General features: G+C 38.5%; 2 protein-coding genes across 2 annotated transcripts in view; one reads left to right on the top strand and one right to left on the bottom strand.

The window, feature by feature from the left end:
• LOC109476260 overlaps window positions 1-10676 on the top strand; it is a 39586-nt gene extending 28910 nt beyond the window's left edge. Inside the window, exons 34-46 of the mRNA XM_019777145.1 lie at window positions 799-924; window positions 1409-1534; window positions 2722-2844; window positions 3215-3313; window positions 3709-3831; window positions 4190-4429; window positions 6816-6931; window positions 7472-7530; window positions 8216-8397; window positions 8759-8921; window positions 9367-9546; window positions 10066-10195; window positions 10641-10676. Coding sequence (XP_019632704.1) covers window positions 799-924; window positions 1409-1534; window positions 2722-2844; window positions 3215-3313; window positions 3709-3831; window positions 4190-4429; window positions 6816-6931; window positions 7472-7530; window positions 8216-8397; window positions 8759-8921; window positions 9367-9546; window positions 10066-10195; window positions 10641-10676 — 1703 coding nt within the window. The remainder of the gene's footprint in view (window positions 1-798; window positions 925-1408; window positions 1535-2721; window positions 2845-3214; window positions 3314-3708; window positions 3832-4189; window positions 4430-6815; window positions 6932-7471; window positions 7531-8215; window positions 8398-8758; window positions 8922-9366; window positions 9547-10065; window positions 10196-10640) is intronic.
• A 1666-nt stretch (window positions 10677-12342) lies between these two features.
• LOC109476344 (zinc finger protein 578-like) lies at window positions 12343-14458 on the bottom strand. The gene is made up of 2 exons (XM_019777271.1): window positions 14348-14458; window positions 12343-13278 (listed from the first exon to the last, which is right to left on the bottom strand). The coding sequence occupies exon 2, from the start codon at window positions 13267-13269 to the stop codon at window positions 12424-12426; it is 846 nt and encodes a 281-aa protein (XP_019632830.1). The 5' UTR covers window positions 13270-13278; window positions 14348-14458; the 3' UTR covers window positions 12343-12423.
• Window positions 14459-21563: the final 7105 nt, after the last annotated feature.

Raw genomic sequence — 21563 nt, 5'->3', positions numbered from 1 at the left:
CAAACATATGGAGCATCCCCCTTTTAGATACAATTTCAAGATACTGGATCATCCACAGAAACGACGATGATCAACTAGAGGGGAAAGTCAACAGGAGCAGCCTCAACTGGACTGATGTCCTACCTGGCCGTAGATGCTACTCTACTCTTAAAGATGATACAAAAAATTTGGGATGTTAATGTAACAAGAATCAGTAGCACATTTTCAGTAAGGATATTTGGTACCAAATTTGGATGATTGTCCATTCATATCATCCCAATAGACAGTACAGTAGGGTCAAGATACTACACCCTACACCACTGTGTTTAGTCCATATAATGTGATGAACCTACAATTTTTTTCAGCTTCTGAAAACTGCACCAGGACTGTTTGCACAAATGCAGACTGCTTTGTGCAGAATGGGACTGAGAGGTGCCTGTGCTTTTCTGGCTACAATGTCACCAACAATGCCACAGTTTGCACTGGTAAGCAGGGTGATAGCTTTTCAGTACCAAGGAGAGTATCCCATCTTTGTAATGATAAAGGTTATGTAGAAGAAGAATTGGAGCAATGTTTAGTGTTTATTGTTTCAAAAAACAAGCAAATGAGCAAGTGTCATGTGCGTAGAGGTGCGTTGTAATATTATATATTTTGTTTGTACATTTAGACATTGTGATACATTTTAAATGCTTGAATGATGTGAAATTGAAAATTTGTCTTACTTCTGTTATTTTTTTATGTTATCTAGTACGCTGAATAATATAGGTGCATGGAAATGATACAGATACGTATGAAATTAAGCACTTTTTCTTATTTTAGACATTGATGAATGTTCAAGTGGAACCCTGAATGCCTGTGACCAGTTGTGTAACAACACAGATGGAGGATATACATGTGACTGCAACAGTGGCTACATGCTTGGTTCTGATGGTCGAACATGTACTGGTAAGTACTTACATGGCAACATTCCCCAATATCCAAATGACAAGAACTGAAATTGTATTTTGTAATTTTTTTCAATGTTGCTCATAAGGGTTTACTACATTTTCTGTGTAAGGAATCACTGCAGACAGTTGGGGAAAGGCTCCTTTTTTTATATATGTATATTCTAAGATGTAATCAAAAGACGTAGTGACGGCACACTCAAGTTTTTTCAACTTATATTAGTGCCGTCACCAGGACACGGGACAATACAATACTCATTTTCACCTGAGCGAAGTGAGAAAAGTCGTGTGAAGTACCTTTCCCAAGGGCACAAGATCGGTGGCATGTCATCAGGACTCGAACCCTGGACCTCTTGGTTCCAAGTTGAGCACTCTGCCACTACGCCACACGACCCCACTCTAGCATCTACATCACACGACCCCACTAGGCTTCTTTCTCTTTCTCATTACCAGTTCAGCAGTAATTTCTTTTCAACTTTTGACAGATGTTGACGAGTGTGCAGACAATAGTCTGAATGACTGTGACCCCAACGCCCTCTGCAACAACAACGATGGAGGATTCACCTGTAGCTGCAGACAGGGCTATACTGGCAATGGGACATTCTGCGAAGGTACGTAAACATTTCCAAAGCATTATACGTACAAGCGACTGGTGCAATGGCAAAGTGGGTAGAGTGCTTGCCTTGCATTCGGTAGGTTGTGAGTTCGATCCCCGGCCGAGTCATACACTGTACTGAAGACTTTAAAAATGGTACATACTGCTTTCTCTGCTTAGCATTTGGCATTTGGGAAAGAGTATGGAAGTTGAACACACAGCACTACCCGTGGACTAGCACCCTGATGCAGTGATTGCACAATTGACCCAAGAACTACTGAACCGGAAATGGGTGCCGTTCTACTTCTACTTATCTAATTTAACTTCATGTTTCTAATGTGTAACAGAGTTTCACGTTCCACCCAGTTGGTTTGAAAATGTGTTAACTGCAAGCATCATGTCTTCTATACTGTTCAAAGATGATATAGTTTGTCATGTATTGATGTCCTCACAGACATCGATGAGTGCACATTTGGCAGTCAGACCCAGAACTGCAGTGAGGATGCCCGGTGTGTCAACTTCGACGGCGAGTTCAACTGCACCTGTCAGGACGGGTATACTGGAGATGGCTTCTTCTGTGCCGGTAAGGTCTTCTCTGCTTCTTCCCTTCATTTCTGACTAAACTAAGGAAGTGTTGCGACATGTGTTTACACCCACTCATGTTGAAAGCGTAGAAAAACTATACACATGACTAGACACATCTAAATATGACGTTCTGTCTGGCAAAAATAGATAGCATGCAACTGCAGCTAAAAATCAACAGCTTTCTGCAAAAATTTCAAACATTTTGAAACACACAACTACATACAATTACATGAAATATGACATTCTGCCTGATGGAAATAGATGTAAAATAATAATAATAAGAAGGTCTCCCGTGCTCTTGCCCGAGCGTAGGGTGGTGCCCATCTCCATTTTGTAGCCCTTGGGCGACACAATTGTGCAATGCACTACAGCAGGGGGCTAGTCCGCTGGTAGTGCTGTGTGTTTGACCTTCCCACACTCTTTCTCATATGTGCTGAGTGCTAAGCAGAGAAAGAAGTGTGTACCATTTTTAAAGTCTTTGGTATGACCCGACCAGGGTTTGAACTCACGACCTCCCGGTTACAAAGCGAGCACTCTACCAGTTGAGCTACCAGTGCAATAGATGTAAAAGGCAGATCCGAATTTCCGAATTAATATGTTTGCTGTTGTTTTCAATAGATGTGGATGAGTGCTCTGATGGTTCATCAAACTGCCATGATCAAGCGATATGCACAAATGTCGTGGGCAGCTTTGAATGTACCTGCAAACCTGGGTACAATGGCACTGGAACAGTATGTGAAGGTACATAAAATACGTTAGTCAACTTCCAGTTACAGGTGCATGGCACTTTTAGTGAGGTTTCTGTCAAAGAGTATTTTGGAAATGTAAGTAGCTTTGCAATCAAATTCATCCTGATAAGTGTAGTTAAACCATTATATCATTGGATGACATGATATTATTGATATGGTTTCGTTGCTGTCTCTTATTAAAGATCTATGGGTACAATGTAGGTCCATAATCATATGGCTGTATATGATCTGTTTGCAATGCCTAACTTTCTTCATAATGAGTTATCGTTAATTCCAAAACATTTCATTAAGGTTTACCAACATGAGTGTTCTGTTTACATTGTATATTACTGAGTACTGCAATTATTTCTTTCCTGTATCAGACATTGATGAATGTAGAAACAGAACAACATGTGATGAAAATGCAAATTGCACCAACACTGCTGGCTCCTACACCTGCACATGTAATGATGGGTACACTGGTACAGGGAGAACCTGTACAGGTAAGTGATCCTCATCTACAATGTTTTATGCATGAACTTGAAATGAAAAAGAGGGAAACCAATTGTGTTGACTAGTTTCTGACAAAAAATGTTTCTTGAAAAACAGCTCTACGGTATGCAAACACGAGTATGCTGACATGTCTCACTTTTTTGTTATCACTGTAGTATCTAGTATCTTCTAGACAGGATGACACGACATAGATTTCTTTCAAATTACAATTGGATTCATCTATTGTCTTCTTAGCTTATGAAACCTTTTGTCTTGCTGACAAAAATGGTAATGGAATAAATCAGTGTTTAACTGTTTACATTGAATGCTATCATGTCAGTATCAGTTGAATTATAAATGTTAAAAAAAGACACTTTGCTCCCAGATGTGGACGAGTGTTTAAGTGGACAGGATGACTGTCATGATCTGGCATCATGCAGCAACACAGAGGGCAGCTATGTATGCACCTGCAATGATGGTTATATTGGCAATGGGACGTACTGCGAAGGTAGGCCAGGGCTTGTACAATGTATTTCTCATGCATTAGAAAGTTTCTGAAGATAACATAAACTCAGCCACATGCTTATGATTTGTTGCAAATAGCAGCAACTCCACACTTTTCATCAAATCTTCCAAAGTTTTATATGGCTGAAAAAATATGTAGAGTATGGATTCAAATTGCAACTTAACTACCACTAAAATACATGTACAACAAAATTATGATGTTACACGTTTTACCACTCCCGAAAGATTAATTAGCCATCCATGTTTGCAAACGATAGCACATACAGAAAAGCCTTTCGTTGGCAAAAAACGCTAATGACACTGATGCTAATGACTCCCTTTGCTTACCCTTTATCGATCAGATGAAGATGAGTGTACACAAGACCCAGACTCCTGCACAGAAAACTCTGTGTGTACGAACACCGTTGGTTCCTTCACTTGTCCCTGTAAATCTGGTTACATCGGTGGTAACTGTGTGGATGTTCGTGAGTGTGAAGAGGACATTGACACCTGTGACGACAATGCTGACTGTACGAACACACCTGGCTCCTTCAACTGCACCTGTCATTCTGGGTACCAGGGAAATGGAACTGTCTGTACAGGTGAGACAATTTTTTAATGATGATACAACATTGGCCGGGAATACCTGTGAGGTGTCAAAAACAATGGCGAACGTTCTAATAACAGTTGATACGATTCAAGTGGGGAATGGATAAGCATTTAACTTTAGGGTGTTTAGGTTTAACTATTGTGCCGGAAATCTTTAACCAAGTTTGAACGTATCATCGTCATAAGGAGTGTTGTGTTTAAGTGACTGATTTTCTTTTTTAACAGATATTAATGAATGTGTTGAAAGTGGAACGCATCAGTGTGATGGAAATGCAAATTGCACCAACACTGCTGGCTCCTACACTTGTACATGTAATGATGGTTACGAAGGTACAGGGAGAACTTGTACAGGTAAACAATCCTTACATCATTCTGAAATCATGACTGATTCTTTGTTTTATGTAATAATACATATTGTATTCACACACATGTACTCTGAGCATTGGTCAGACGTTTATAATGCATTTCTATCTAGACCCTTTCCTCATATGTACAAATAAAAGTAACATCAACAAAAATAAGGTGGCAACAGTAATAAAAAAAATTTAACATCACAATCGGGTCAAGAAAAACGAGCCTTGTTATATATACTTGATATCTATCTATGATTTGCAGAGGATTCTTGACGATATTACACATGTAAGTCTATTACAGACACAGCTATTGTCAAATGAACATGACACGGATACTAATGACTAAACTGCTTGTCATTCCTCAGATTTAGATGAGTGTGTGACCAACACTGACAACTGTGATGACAATGCTAACTGTACGAACACCCTGGGTTCCTTCAGCTGTACCTGTCATACTGGTTACATTGGAAATGGCATAGTTTGTACAGGTGAGACAAGTTCAGGCTTAAAGCTTATGTGATGAAGAGAATTTCCATATCTTGCAGGATTTGTACCTTATCTTGGATATTTTCATCTACTTAATATTAATTTTGTATCAGATCCTATAATTTACGTCAGAATTTCTGCACTTTTTGTGGGTCAGCATCACCAGCTAAGTCTGTCTGCACTGACCCAAGTATCATTTCCAATTGCTACAAAATAAATCATATTCAAAATTTAATACAATTTCCAAATTCTGTAAGCGGACAAAGGGTACCTTTCATATACAGCACAGTTTATAAAATCTTGGCGAAGATAGATAATCACAAAATGGAACAGAATATTAAATAGATTTTTTCATAATACATAGCAATTGCAGTGACAACAGAAAGCACAACAACTCCAATGTCACCAACAGAAAACACAACAACTGCAATGTCACCAACCGAAAACACTACAACTCCAATGTCACCAACAGAAAACACAACAACCCCAATGTCACCAACAGAAAATACAACAACCCCAATGTCACCAACAGAAAGAACAACAACTCCAATGTCACCAACAGAAAATACAACATCTCCAATGTCACCAACAGAAAACACAACAACTCCAATGTCACCAACAGAAAGAACAACAGCCCTAATGTCACCAACAGAAAATACAACAACCCCAATGTCACCAACAGAAAGAACAACAACTCCAATGTCACCAACAGAAAACACAACAACTCCAATGTCACCAACAGAAAGAACAACTCCAATGTCACCAACAGAAAGAACAACTCCAATGTCACCAACAGAAAATACAACAACTCCAATGTCACCAACAGAAAATGCAACAACCCCAATGTCACCAACAGAAAACACAACTCCAATGTCACCAACAGAAAGAACAACTCCAATGTCACCAACAGAAAACACAACAACCCAAATGTCACCAACAGAAAACACAACAACCCCAACGACTCCAACAGAAAACACAACATCTCCAATGTCACCAACAGAAAACACAACTCCAATGTCACCAACAGAAAGAACAACTCCAATGTCACCAACAGAAAATACAACAACCCCAATGTCACCAACAGAAAACACAACAACCTCAATGTCATCAACAGAAAACAAAACTCCAATGTCACCAACAGAAAACACAACAACTTCAATATCACCAACAGAAAGAACAACTCCAATGTCGACAACAGAAAGAACAACTCCAATGGCGACAACAGAAAGAACAACAACTGCAATGTCGACAACAGAAAGAACAACAACTCCAATGATGCCAACACAAACCACTGTTACGCCAGGGCGACGTGAGTCCATATACTTTATGATTTTTTATCATCTTCCTATTATTGTGAGCTTGTTTGGTAGGATTGGCAGTTATTTGTTACTCTTATAGATATTTTTATTTTAAGACTTTAATTTGTATACATACATGACTTTTGTATATTTAGGTGCACGAAGGTCAGTATATACAATGTAGATTATACAATGTACCAACTGATGTTATTTGTTTTACATAACAAATTTTTATTTCATAGCAAAACCTCAGAAGTTTGTACCAGCACAAATAACGATGGAGAGAGTGTTTAAGACTGAATACAACGACAGGACTTCACCAGAGTATAAGGACCTTGCAGAAAAGTTGACAATATCAGTGAGTGTTCAGAATGACCTTCTACCTTGTATACACTGTATCTGCATATGCACTTTTTCAGGTTGCCCAACCGCATACAAACAACGCAACATTAGTATACATTTCAAAGTCAACATACCCAGCAATACGTAAAAATTGACAAAACAGGCAGTTAAAAAAAGTTAAGCATAATCCAAATATTAATTTATGCAAAGAATACATCATATTGGAACAAGAGCTTAGTGAGGCCTTGATGCAATGCCAGAACTACTGAAACAGTAACACCCATGGAAAGTTGTCCAGGTACAATAATGTGTATATGGAAGATCAAGGACATTATTATACACATACACACTCTTGTACAATGTCTCTGGGAAGATCAAGATTGTAGTGTGTGTTGAATCTGTTCTTCAGTTAGTTTGTGTTTACAAAATGCTAAATTATAATTGTATTGCAGTCGTGGCCCATCAAATGTAATACATGTGAGACAATGAGTTGTGTGGTTTGTATCTAATGTTAAAAATAAAAAGCATGTATCTTTTGTCATCTCATTACCACCAGCTGACGCTTGTCTACTCTATAATTCCTGGTTTCGTCCAGATCATCATTATTCGATTCCTGTAAGTATGGGCGACATAACTGTACACTCATTTACTTATAATAAGCCTCAGTCTGAACATTATATACAATGTGTCCAGATATATGCCAAGGACTCAGCATTATCCAAGCTTACATTTTTATGTTTACCAAAGGAAAACATGTTGTTTTTGCTCTTTTTTCTTTTTTTTCTTCTTCTTCTCCAAACAAATAAGGTCAATGACCCGAAGCAGAACTCATGTTGCAATTTTATAGTATAGGAGGGATTTGGACTCCTGTCTGACCATATAAATGAATATGTTTGAGTAAGAATTAACAGAGGAGACCATATGCGAAGATAAACATTATGCATTTGCTTTGCAAATGTTACCTTTCTAGGTCTTGTCTCCTTACTAGACATCTAGTACCAGGTATCGAGTTAATGAAATTTACATCATTTTAGTGCAGCTATAACATGACTAGAACCATGACAGTGCTGAAACTTGGATGTCTAAACCTTGGTTAACAATATTTGACTGTACATTATGTTATTGCATATGCAATACAATTGTGGCTCAGCAGTCTTTACTTTCAATTCAATGATTCAGAAGCATCTCTGATAGCTAGTACATAGCTACTACCTCTAAGAACAACTTTAATCATTCATACTTGGCAAAGCAGACTAGTCATAACAAAGTGTGTTATAATTACATTTCTGTCTACCTTTAGCCGTGGCAGTGTTGACGCCAGATACACAGCTGTGTTCACCGTGGAAGGCTCCCAATCAGACAGCATCATCCTGGATACGGCAAAGACAAACCTTCAGCAGGCAGTCATGAATGGAACAAATTTTGACCCTACGCTCCAGGTCAATAGCAGTAGCCTGCAGCCGATTGTACTTACACCAGATGGTAGGTGTCATCGGGTTAGACCAGCACAAAACGTCCAACAACAGCTGTTATAATAATTAGTTTTTTTTTAAGATCAGCCACGTGCACATGGTAGGAATGTAATCTATTATCACAAAATGATTGTAATTGTATTCATACTTGTCTTCACAAACTTCACTCTTAAGATATTCTGTTATCCGTTTCAATATCATGTTAGTTAAATAAAAAATACTATGTGTATTTGGGATTTGTATTTTGTTTTTGGAGCTTTTATTAAAATTGACTAGTTCCTAGATTACTGTACAAAGAAGGAACAGGGAGAAATTCACTCAACAATTGTTGCCATCTGTCTATACATAGGGTGTTGTTGAATCTGTTGCAGATATTGACATTATCATTGAAGATGTGTGTGCAGATTTGGACTGTGGGGAGGGGGGCGTGTGTACACAGACTGAGCTGTATTCCGGAGCGGAGTGCCAATGTGAGGGAAACTACTGCAACACAGGGACCTGTGACTTCAATCTTGAAGAAGGACCAAAATGCACGTAAGCATCAAAACTACATTTCATTTTATATCCTCTCCTGAATACAAGAAAATTATTATAGTAAATCTGTTGCTGCATCTATTGCAGACAAACCTGTGCTGTGCAATGTGGACCAGTCAGAATTGCCTGGAGAAATGTGACATGCGGTCGCCAAAACGTCGGCTGAATCCAAGGGAGTCCTACTCTCCCAAAAATGTTAAGCTTAAATTTGGCTTATATTTTGGCCTGTGTTCGGGCGTTTTTATCCGGCTTTCTTAATTTCTACTGGTATCTTTTTTCGCTAGCTCAAAAGTCCTGCCATCATGACTATTTTTTAATGAGTTGAATTTTACATCGAGTTGCGTTTTGTCATCCTTTGTTGCACTGCGTTTTGCACTTGTGTTTTGCTGTGAAATACAGCTATGTTGAATGTTTGATCATAATTGCCTCTTGTTACAATGTGCAGCTGCCCGGCAGTGCAGGGTTCCTGGTACAGTGGGGAGAGATGTCAGATCCACTTGACCCAAGCGCACGTGATCGGTATTGCAGCAGGCTGCGTGTGTTTCCTGCTGGTGGTCGCCCTGCTGGTGGCTGTAGGTATGGCCAAAAGGTCCAGGCGTAGGGCAAAGAAAGGAAGAGAAGCGAGGTATGGTTAGCCCATCCTATCTGTTGTCTTGAGATGCCATGCACACAGGGCAACCTGGCATCTTGCATAGAAAACATGACTTGACACTGCTTCACTAGTGTGCGATTCGATCTTTAAATACAACTTAAAGCATGCGTAAAGTGTCTGTTTCTTCCCTGGAAGCGGAAAATGGAACATTTACCCATTCGTTAAGTTATGCTTAAAGATAGGATTTTTTAAATAAAGTGTTTGTATGTTAAATGGTGATTCTTAAGACCTTTCCATGAATAATGAAAGACATAAATGCCAGCAAAGCCTTAATTTTACCTTGTGTGTATTGTTAAGATCAAGCATACTGATTTAGAACTACTTTCCTATAGCTACTAAGTGACGTAGAAATAGTTCATATCTACTGTATATAGCAATCTGGCTATTAAGTACATATCGGTTACCTCTGTTATTGACAGTACATGTACAATGCTTTCTAAACATGATTTTATTAGGTACTGGGCTTATGTAAAACGTGACAATTTCTTGTAGGTACAGGATCGATAGAGCTCCAGTCACCCTAGCCAACATCTACACATCCAGGTCTGACGCGTGGCAGCCGGTCCGTGGCCTTCCAGTCACTGACCTGGGGGGAGACCAGGACGACTACCTTCCACCTTTGGTATGTACATTTCTATACACATTTGAGCTTTTGCAATTGTGAGCATAGTTACAAGCAACTACTCTCTGTTATGCAGAATACAACACTCTGTACAATAACATTTAATAAAAGTTTATACATAGGAAACATACAGTGTAGTCATTTCAGTAGCAGTCCCCCAGGCATGTATTCTTATTTGTACAGTGACAAATGTCATTTGAGGTTGGCAATATGTGAACAGCTATAGAAATAATCAAAACATTGATAAACAACTCAAGGAAATGTGCGTAAATGTTATGGTTTCTTTGAGTGATGTTCAATGTCTGTCACCATGGACAGCTTTGGTAATTACAACAATTATGAATTGTTAATTGCCATATTTCTGACCAATAGCGCTCTTGTTGATGATTATTTTTTAGCCAATAGATGCTGACATGTTGCCACCTATCTACACGGACTCCCTAAGAGCCAGAGGAAGGCCCTTCTGGAACCCCAGTGTTGAGAATATACCGTCGGGAGAGGTAGGATTTCTTCTGCTTCAGTCAACCGGGCTATTTTAGGGGCCGAAATCGATAGATAAAGATGACAATAGTCTACTGTATATTCGTTCCTATTCCTCTTATTTTATTTCATTTTTTTTGCCAGAAGACGATGATACGATACCTACAATAAAGTATTTTTTCCAAAAGCCTGGTTACCAAAGTTTGACCTATTTTAGCTCAAATATTTGCGGAAAGGATAAAAGACAAAACAGTTTAGTAACCAGGCTGCAAAAGACTACGCTACCTGTACCAGCTTTCGTAGTCTTTTGGCATGTTTTCCATTTTCTATATCATTCTTTGACTGTGCTGCCTTCTTTTTCTATTTTCATCAATTTCAGTTCAAGATCCCGCGCCCTACTGTGAAGACTACAGTTCTTCCTAAAGACGATGAAAGTGAACGCTTTGTCCAGGTGGGTTATATCTTTTTGCACCCCAAAGTCGTGAAGTGTTATTATGCCATGATACTCGAGGGTCCAGCCGCTATAACAGGTGTTACGGGCGGGGATCATTAACTTACTGCCGCGGGTTGGGACGTAGCAGACCGCACACGGGACGTCGAAATAATAATAATCATTCTTTTATTTCTAAAGCTAACTTTGTTTCTAATAGTGTGTATGAACAGTCTTGTTACATTTATTTTGTATAACCACCGAGTTCTAAAAATTGGTTACTTTTCCTTTTTTTTCAAGACGTTTGAGTTCAAGTTTTGAATATAAGGAACTGCCAGCAGGGACTGTGGCAATTGCAACATGCGACAAACGAACAGCTCTATGGTTATGAGCCATTCTTGCAAAACCTGCTTGTATATAGTAGAAAGCTAGTCCACGATTTGAACTGCGCATGAACAGTGATGCATTGTGGGTAATACTAGTATGTCAAGGTTCAAGGCTACTGACATAACAGCATAAGACAGCACAAAGAGTTTTAACGTGTATTCATGCGCAATTAAGACCTTTAAGCTTTTTACAAATAGAACAGGCCTGGGATAATGTCAATATAGCTACTAACCTTTAACTGAAGATAAACATTAAAACACTAAACATGCGTTTTTGATGCAACAATAGTAAAGATTTGGTAAAAGCAAGGACATAATGTCCTTAGTAAAAGGTAATAGTGAAAGAACATTTTATGTATAAATTGGGTTTGTAAAAAATGTATCATTAAACCATAGTACAACTATTTTAGCCCATAACTACTAAACTACTTATACATGTATGAGTGCGTGAGAATACAATATGTACCGCTGCTTTGTATAAATATTTTTTATTCATTAACAAACACATATGGTTAAAAAAAAAGCCATTTCGATGAAAGTCCAAGTCATGGATAAGAATAACCCCAAGTACAAAAGTACAGGGATACATTTTAATGTAATACAATAAATAAACATAGAATTAAATTACACTGAAGAGGTTGGTAACATATTTCATCAATCTACTTATGGAAGGAGTATGTAGGTAGTCAGATATTCTAAAATGATATTTGTTTTGTGGAGAATAAACAGTTATTATATTGTATCAATACATGGCTTTTTCATATCATGTTTTGTCCTAAATGTGGTTTATGTTGTCTTTAGACAGCTTGAATTCATTCACATACACACTACTTCTGTGTGTGAGACTTAACTTAATGACAAGGCTATTTCCAAATCACATTACACATTTAATACAAATGTTAGCTGTTTTGTAGCCCACATATCTGGGTTTTCTACTTACAGTTTTCAGTATGTCTAATTATGACATGCTCGTCTAAATGATACTTATGAGCAGCTGTATAGTCACACTTATCACATTTGTACGCTCTCTCACGTATATGTTTTCTCATATGTCGATACAAGTCTGCCTTTTTCGCCGTCTTGTATATACACTCTCCACATCTATACGGTTTCTCACAAGTATGTTTTATCATAACATGTTGGTCTATATGGCCTTTTTGGGTGGCAGTATAATCACACAGGTCACATTTGTAAGGTTTTTCACCTGTGTGTTTTCTCATATGTACAGAGAGGTGAGATTTAGAAACTGCTCTGTAGTCACACTCTATACACATGTAGGGTGTCTCCCCGGTATGTTTTATCATATGTTGAGTCAAGTTCGACTTGTTTGCTGTACTGTACCCACACTCCTCACACACATAGGGTTTCTCACCCGTGTGTTTAACCATGACGTGACGGTCTATGTTGCATTTCTGCGTGGCGGAATAGTCGCAGCGGTCACATTTGTACTGTTTTTCACCGGTATGTTTTCTCCTATGTCTAGAAAGGTGAGACTTATAAGCTGTCCTGTATCCGCAGTCCTGACATACGTATGGAGTCTCTGTAATGGATTTTCTTGCAAGTCTTTTCCCTTCTTCTGAGCGATCTTGTATGTGTGAATGTTGTTCTGATGAGACTCCCTCATCAAACTGGCCACAGTCTATGCCACACGTTTTATTGCAAAGAGCGTCTTTTTCTTGCTGCTGTCCCGTTTCTTTTGGCTCATCACTATAAGTCTTGTTCTCAGGGTTTCCATGAGGAAGGCCTTCAACTACAGGTACGTCGGTCGGCTGGTTCATTTCTTATAACTGTTTGGGAAATGGAAAAATGTTTGTTTAAAACCATTCTTTATCGTGATTAAAGCTCAAATTGGTCTGCAGGCCACTTTTCATTAAAATAGTTTACATCATTTAAAGTCATCATCATTTAAAGTCATAATGGTATAGTCATACTCATAAACATATTCTTACTAGTACATGTAAAAAACATGGTACAAAAAATATAGTATATTACATAAAGTGTGAGAGTTGGTAACGTTATATGATTTTTGGGTGGGGGTGGTTTTTAGTTAGCTAGCTTATGGTCGATAATAAAGCAGTAAATGATTTATTAGCCTGGGTGCCAGACAGCTCCTCGGCTCCATTGCCAACATACATGCGTAGGGCTTATAATATTATGTCTGGCATCCAGGCTACAAGTAGGCTATAGTATAATCGACTGTCTGTCAGCCCACGCCAATGTATATTTATGCATGGAAGGGCCTGGGAGGCAAAAACATCCGGTCCTATAAATACTAGCCTTCCTCGTCTAATGACTGGAAAGATAGGCCGCCAAAAAAGTCTAATCGGAGGTTAGGCCACACCAAGTAAATTTTATGGATGACGTCCTTTGGAGACCCTAAATCTAATGCGAGAGGGCGAAAAAAAAACAAGAAGGGCCTAAAAAACAAGATGCCTACATTAGAAATATACTATGAGACGACAAATGTTAGGACACAAATTGAATGAGGTGACACAGTGTAGCAAGTAAGAAGTCTTTTATTCATCATCAAAACAGCAATGAATCAGGTGGAACAGCAGTTGTCGTCCTGTCTTGTTTTCGCGTTACAGGTTTCACGTCAATCTGACGATTTGTGGCACTGTCGTGACTCTTTGTTCATAGTTACAGGAAGCGGAATTTCTTGTTTTTTTTCCAGGAACAGGCCAAAATCAATGCGCGCGTGGACGTCATCCATAAAATTTAATTGGTGTGGCCTTATGCTAGTCTTGGGCCGGCGAGACACCCTTGGAAGCCGGCCCGTGAAAAGATGGGTACCAGACTATTTTATCACGGTATAAACACGTTCAAATAAACACTAGCAGTGAACGAAGGCCTTACCTGCTGGTTTATGATGTTAGGAATTGATAGAATTCCTGGAATACGTTGAAATCCCGACATATTTACAAGATAATGTGCGAAACGATATCAAAATGGTGGGCGCACACAGAAGGCGGGTCAAAGGTCAAAGTTTATTAACCTGATGACCCACTTTAATGCGCAGTCAAACCACAGGTCCAGGTCAGCAATGAATTTCTATAAAAACGGTGACGGTTGGGTTATATCTGGGCTAGACGATAGTTAAGCAATTACGCTATATTTCCTTATTTTGATATTCATTTTTCTACATTTTTTTGCTTCATCCCTTTCCCAAAGTCATATTTGGATGAACCTACTGAATTTTTTGTTGACTTTCTTGTGATGTAGTATACAGAAGGTGCCCTTTACATGCATAACTTACTCCTGCATTCAGTAAAACTCACGATAAACATAACATATGGCAACATCTTTTATTCAGGTTTTGTGAGGATTTTCAGATTTTGTGACTTAATGGATTTAAAAACAGCATCGACAAGTACATCCAGATGGGAGCAACGAAGGGCTACACGCAGAGACTGAAGTCTCTTTAATTCAGGTAAATTCAGGTTAATTTATCGATAAAGACAACTGATAATGATAACCAATAAAGATGATGAGGATACTATAGCTACATTGCGCTCTACGCATTTGGTTACAGTGCAACTGTGTCTATAATTTACGAATGAAATACGTTAAAACTTTGAACAAATGAAAAGAGCATTTGATAGTTATTTAAAATACTAGTATAGCACGGCATAAGTTATATCATCATTGTGGCTTTGGAACAAACGCCATGTCATTTAGTCCATTCTGATCAATAAGTTACTAATCCATGACTTGGCTTCGATGACGAAGCTACTAACAACACTGTCAACAGTGAGTTTTCTCCTAGACTTTTGCTTAGATTTAATATAGGTCTTCTTTTTACTGTAATTTACTTGATGGCCTATATTGTCCATTCTGAAACGAATGGAACACTCGCCATTGGTGTTTTGTAAATAACAGCTACACATACTACAATATATATACATCCTGTTAGGTGTACAGCTCTTTTATGCTAAGTGTCATAAAGAAATTTTGTGTACAGTGAACATTGTCTCCATGTATTTCTACCTGTATTTGTATCAAACTTGCTTGTATATGAGGTCTTTTCTTGAACTGCAATATTAATGCGTACTCTATTTACACACTACATACACGCCTATCTTAACTTGAAAATATACATCGCAACGTAAATTACAATCAGCATCTACTTAACACAATTTCAAATTACAATTGAAATTGTACACATTATATAGAAGACAAAAGGACCGGTCAAGTCATGTAAATACGTCTAAAACCCAAATGTATCTTGAACAACTTTTCCATCATTCAGTTCCATAAATATTAATGTATACAGTATCAATTGCCTTACAGTATTTCACTCCCTTACTTGTCTTATATAGACATATTCCACATGCCGCATTGACACGTGCAAAAAAAATTAACTGCTACCGTATGGTAGTTGTTATTGGGTTGACAATTGCTACGTTATAGTACCCTGGGAGCCAGACGTCGACAGGATATTAGGCGGTTTAACAGCCTGTCCCTTCGCCAGGCGCCCGCCGATCTAAATTAAGGCTACGGGAGGATGTTAGCCCGAGGGACCACTCCCATGTAACACTCTCGAGTTCTTCCATAGAGTTTATTTAGATCAGCGGTCGCACTGCCTGCCCTAAGCCGCTAACGGCCGGCGCGTGCCCGATATCCCGTCTGGCTCCAGGGTAACGCCAGATCTACGTGCTCGTTGTTAGGCCACAGCAAGTAAATTTTATGGATGACATCCGACGCAGACACCAAATCTAATGCGATGGGGCGAAAAAAAAAAAAACAAGGCGGGCCAAAAAACAAGATTCTTACATTTTCAGATTTTCACTTCATAAACCTTAAAGAAGAAATTATACCTATATTGTGCTAAATTTACTGCCAACTGTTACATGTATACAATATTTATTTGGCACTAAAACAAGTTGAAAAATAAAAGTTTTTAATCCCTGTACAAATGGTATTGATTCAGTAGGAACATCACATATACATCAAATATAAAAGAAGTGAAATACATGACTATATCGAAGTAAAAGACAAAATAATAAATCAGAGCCTTGACTTGTCTCCTCTCATATCTATCTGCCATCCAGGTTCCTTCATGGCAACACAACAGAATCTTTGCCCATTTTCGGCATGTTGACCACTGTCAGAGAGCAAAAAATTTTCTTTTTTTTTTCTTTCCAAAATGTGCTGATGTCATCCATAAAAATTACTTGCTGTAGCCTCAGCAGACTAAACGAGTCAGAACCTATGTTGTGACTTGTCTCATAATGATTCAATGGCCATATGATTTTTTGTGTGATGTTTATCAAACTTACTTTTTAAAGATAAAGATAGCCTCCGACTGTTTACGCGTAGTTTTCAGATCATGTTTGGGCTTTGTAAGAGTTGCAGGGCTGGTTGCAGCTATATCAAAATAGCTGTCGGTCTCTTTCCTTGCTTTGGCTAGGAAAACAGGCAACTTTGGTGTAGTTATTCGATGATGTTTCGGATTGTCATTGGGGGTTATGTCAGTGGTTTGGTTTGATTTTGCAACACAAGGGGTCAAGCTTACGTCTTCAAATCTGACGCCCTTTAGACTCTCAGGGCTGGCACATTTGAAATTATAAACAAGAAAATTCAGGTAGAGCGGCTTTTTTCGGAAGGCTTCTGTGCAGGTGAAGGGGAAACACTCTTCAAAAGCACGAGCATCTTCAGCCAACCACGAGTTTCGGCAGTCACAGTGAAGCGGGTTACCGTATATGACATACGTGAAAATTCTGGAGCTGTTAAATAAAATTGTCTCAGGAATTGTTACTAGTTTATTATAGGCCACGTTTACATGAACGACATACTTTAAGTATTTGATAGCCAGGTCGAGCCTTACAGTGGACAACTGATTATACGATAAATCAAGTTTTACAAGGAACGGCGTACTCTTAAGAGATTCCCAGTTAAATGTGGTGATGAGGTTGTGACTGAAGTTCAGCACGTTGACAGACGTATATTTGGATAGGTCAGGGATGGAGACTATACTAATAGTTTAGTTTATTGACAACAATCCTTGTACATGGCAGCGTTTAAACCGCTGAATTGCGTACACAGGTTTAAAAACAATTAAACAATAAGGTGGGCTAAACAAACAAAGGACATTGACAAACTAGGTACAAACAACTTAAACAAATACTAGCTGTACGCAGTTATAAATTAGATATATAAGTGATTAAAAACAATATTGGTCCGGTACTGGGAGATTTCAACCTAGGTCTGCTTGTTTATTTAACAAATCAGTGAAATAGGGGATTGGGCTCGTTTTGTACCGCTTTGTTTTCGTCAAAGGGATGTCGAGTTGGTTTGCCCCCTTCAGGCATCTGCCATGGATGTCTGAGCGGGATGGGGGTAACCAATGTCGGAACGAAGGGGAGTTAAGGAGGGACTTTGCAAACTTAAGGCTAAGGGTTTCTCTTCTTTTCTCTAGGGACGGCAAACATAATTGGGACAGGGCGATGTTATAAGACGTGTACAGGGGGCCAAGGATTATCTTTACTGCTCGTTTTTGTATGCGTTCGATTTTTATTACTTGATGTACAGAGATACTTGAATTCCAGACTGGGGCCGCATATTCAAGGGTCGGGCGTATGTATCCTTGGTAGAAATCGCAAAGGTCTTGAACAGGGAGTCCGGAATGTTTCAGTTTCTTCAGCCAGAAAAGACGTGAGCTCCCCTTCTTTGTTATAATTTCAATATGTTTGTCCCATTTCAGGTCCCCCGAGAGCCATAAACCGAGAATACAGGCGGATTCGGTATATATAAGGGGCTTATTATGAAGTGTTATATTAGGGGGTGGGGGACAGTCTCTCATAAAGGAAAAGGTCATGAGCATACACTTCTCGTCATTTAGCTTCATGTCATTATTAATTGCCCAAGAGTCGAGTCGGTCCATAGATGATTGAATAAGGCTCGCTTCACAGAAAAGTCTGCTCTCGCATAACGACAGGTCATCTACGTATTTATAACGATTTAGAATGTCATCTTGTAAGGCGTCATTGACATATATAAGAAAAACGGTTGTATTGGAGATAGACTTTGGTTACCAAACGGGGTGGGTAGGTGGGGAGACTAGTAATGCCGGAATTCGGGCAGGTTATTTCGGTTATAGGCCCACTGATCGTGTAACAGCTTTCTGGAAATGGCTTGCGTGTGCTCGCAAAAGCTATCAGTGTGAAAATAATGACATAGCTGATGGTCATCATCATTCAAAAGATAACGTTACTATAAGTTCACAGGACAAAAGGATGTCCTTATAAAGTCTCCAAATTAAAAGTCTGAGGTTAGCCTGATCTAAGATAATCAGTAAGTAAACATAAAATGTTCTATTGTCTTACGTTGTAGCAATTGTTTTGTTTTCAAATACTCTACTTTAATCAAATGGTCAGTCTGATAGTAAACAGATTGGTGTTGTAGCAATTTGGTTTTCTATGTTTTACTTAAATATAGGTAAAACTCTTCTATATTAATTAGATGGTTGACGGCTTCTGATATATAAGATATGATATGATAAGATATGATGTGATACGATTCAGTCTCCAAACAGCTCTCCGCTACCTTGTTGTCCTAAAGGACGACTTTTCTGCAGCACGGTAGAACCCAAATCCTGCATTGACAAACAGTACAAAATCCTGTTGATTTTTATTTGCATCATATTTGTACCTTGTGACTTCATTCACGAGTAGACACCACTTTTGCAGTGATTTGAATCTGTGAGAGAAACTAAAATTCTTAAAAGAATAGCAAGAAAAAACGCAACAAAATAAAGGTTTCTGTGTCAATTAATTCTAGCTGGTTGTTCTCGTTACATAAGGCAAAAAATAGGGCAACCAGTTATATAAGTTAAAAATGAAGCACCCGGTTATATAAGTCTAAAACTGGTTGCTTCCGTTTTTGTAAAAAAAAATCTTCATACAGATATATACATGATATAAATCAACTTCAGATACACGCATGCAGGCAATAGGTAGGCAAGTACAAAGAAGGAATGAGAATATATTGGAGTTCCATAACTAAAGAAGCAGAGAGTTACGTCAGTCTACAGCTGGTTGCTTCCGTTATTGTAAAAAAGCTCATTCAGATACCTACACATGCTTTAAATATCCATTCAGATACATACATGCAGGCAATAGGTATATCTGTATAGCCGGTATAACCGCCCTACGGCGTAACGCAACAGCATCAGCTAGGCAAGTACAAAAAAGGAATGAGAAAATATTGGAGTTCCATACCTAAAGAAGCAGAGATTTTCACGAATACGCAGTCACTCGTCTTGAATGATCACTTCCACCGCCTGTTCCTTGAAAAGACGTTTGAAAGCCCTTGGCCACAGACTAATCAACAAGTCCTTGAATGACGCATTTTGAATGAACCAATCAGCGACTGCTATTCAACAGGTCCTTGAATAACGCATTTTGAATCAACCAATCAGCGACTGCGATCAGTCGCAGCAGGCTAACCGTTTCTCCCTACTCAATTTCATTTGAATAAGTCTGCCAGTGTTCAATTTGCGTTTCGATAGATTACTTCCCTGCAATATGTCCACGTCTTACTTCGTCCTTCGACAGGAATTTGCCCACAAAAACAAGTATTGTTTCCAGTTCCACAAGCTATAACAAAAAGACTCTGGCCTTTTTTTCTGCCGCTTGCAAGGTCATCAAATGTTCAATATGATATCAGAATTTCAAACGTTTTGAAACGTGACTTCAAGGAGTTACAGAAGCAAATTTTCATATCTGATGCATCGGATATGAAATATCATTAGCCCCTTTTCGCACAAGCAAAGATTAAAACCTCCTTGCCACAGGCAATTGGTGGGGAAGGCGCACTCTACTAATTTCCGTATCGTATATCGTCGTTGCCTTGTTACAGAGAGGCAAGCTTTAAGTGTATTAGAACGCTCCTTCCACACCGTGATGTTTCGTAGCGTAGAGGGTTTTAGGATTTTTTTTAACCAGAACCTGAATTTGTGCTTTTTTCACAAAAAAATCTTTTTCTATTTTTCATGATACTGATTTTGCAATTATTATTTTGCTTTTTGTACGTTTTATATGTTTTATTGATCCTCAACAAAAGATACGCTCGGATATATACTAGTATGCTCAAGCAGTCAGCAATATGTCATAGATATCGACCCGAAACCCGTCCTCGGCCTTGCCAAAGGCACGTACCTAAAGGCGTACGTAGTACGAAAAAAAAAATCTGAAGGACAATTGGTACCAGTTATTGCCCACGTAGATGTTCGCCTTCAGAACAAAAATAACAAGAAGAGTACGTCGCAGTGTTCCTGCAGATAAGGAATACCCAATGCAATTTCAGGTCGGCAAAACTGGATTTTAATAGATATAGCTAGAAATTGTACAACGACAATGAGAATCAACTATAATGATTATCCTTTTATTATCATTGTCATTTAGAAGTATTAACCACTGTAAAATAAATGTAAAACACATCATAAATGGCCCGCCTTGTTTTTTTTTCGCTCTATCGCATTAGATTTGGAGTCCGCTGAGGATGTCATCCATAAAATTTACTTGCTATGTGCGCCCTTCCCCTTCTTGCTCACTGTCCAATAAAGTGTGCAAGGACACTGTGTAATGTCCTATTGTCTATGTCTGGCATCTCTGTCAATCAAAAATCATTCCATTCCATTTTTTCAGTAAATGCGTACTGGATTGACCATATTATTCACATATTAGAGAAATTTAACAATAACTCTTCTTGAAGTAGTCACATTATATTACATTATTTTCAGTTTTTAAATCAAATTCACATAAAAAATTACGCTTTTATACACCTGTCGGTGTCACTTATAAAGTAATAAAAATAATATGATTTATTCCACTTCCTAAAATTAATGTGTATCGTAAAATAGCACTTTTTTACTCTTTTTTTTTCATTTTAGGACTGATTTGAACAGGCACCATTGTGACTGAATTTTAAAAGTAACGGACCTGAATCTCTAAGCAGAACTTCCGGTGGCTCTCATATGGACACTGCCTAGTAATTGGCTACCTTAATCTCGAAGCAGAACTTTCGATGGCTCACATGTACATATATGAACACTGCCTAGTCATTGGCTACT

This window comes from Branchiostoma belcheri, unplaced genomic scaffold (genome assembly GCF_001625305.1).
Source record: "Branchiostoma belcheri isolate BF01 breed outbred unplaced genomic scaffold, Haploidv18h27 scaffold37, whole genome shotgun sequence".
In the NCBI taxonomy this organism is placed as follows: domain Eukaryota; kingdom Metazoa; phylum Chordata; class Leptocardii; order Amphioxiformes; family Branchiostomatidae; genus Branchiostoma; species Branchiostoma belcheri.
This window is presented reverse-complemented; position numbering and strand designations above follow the sequence as displayed.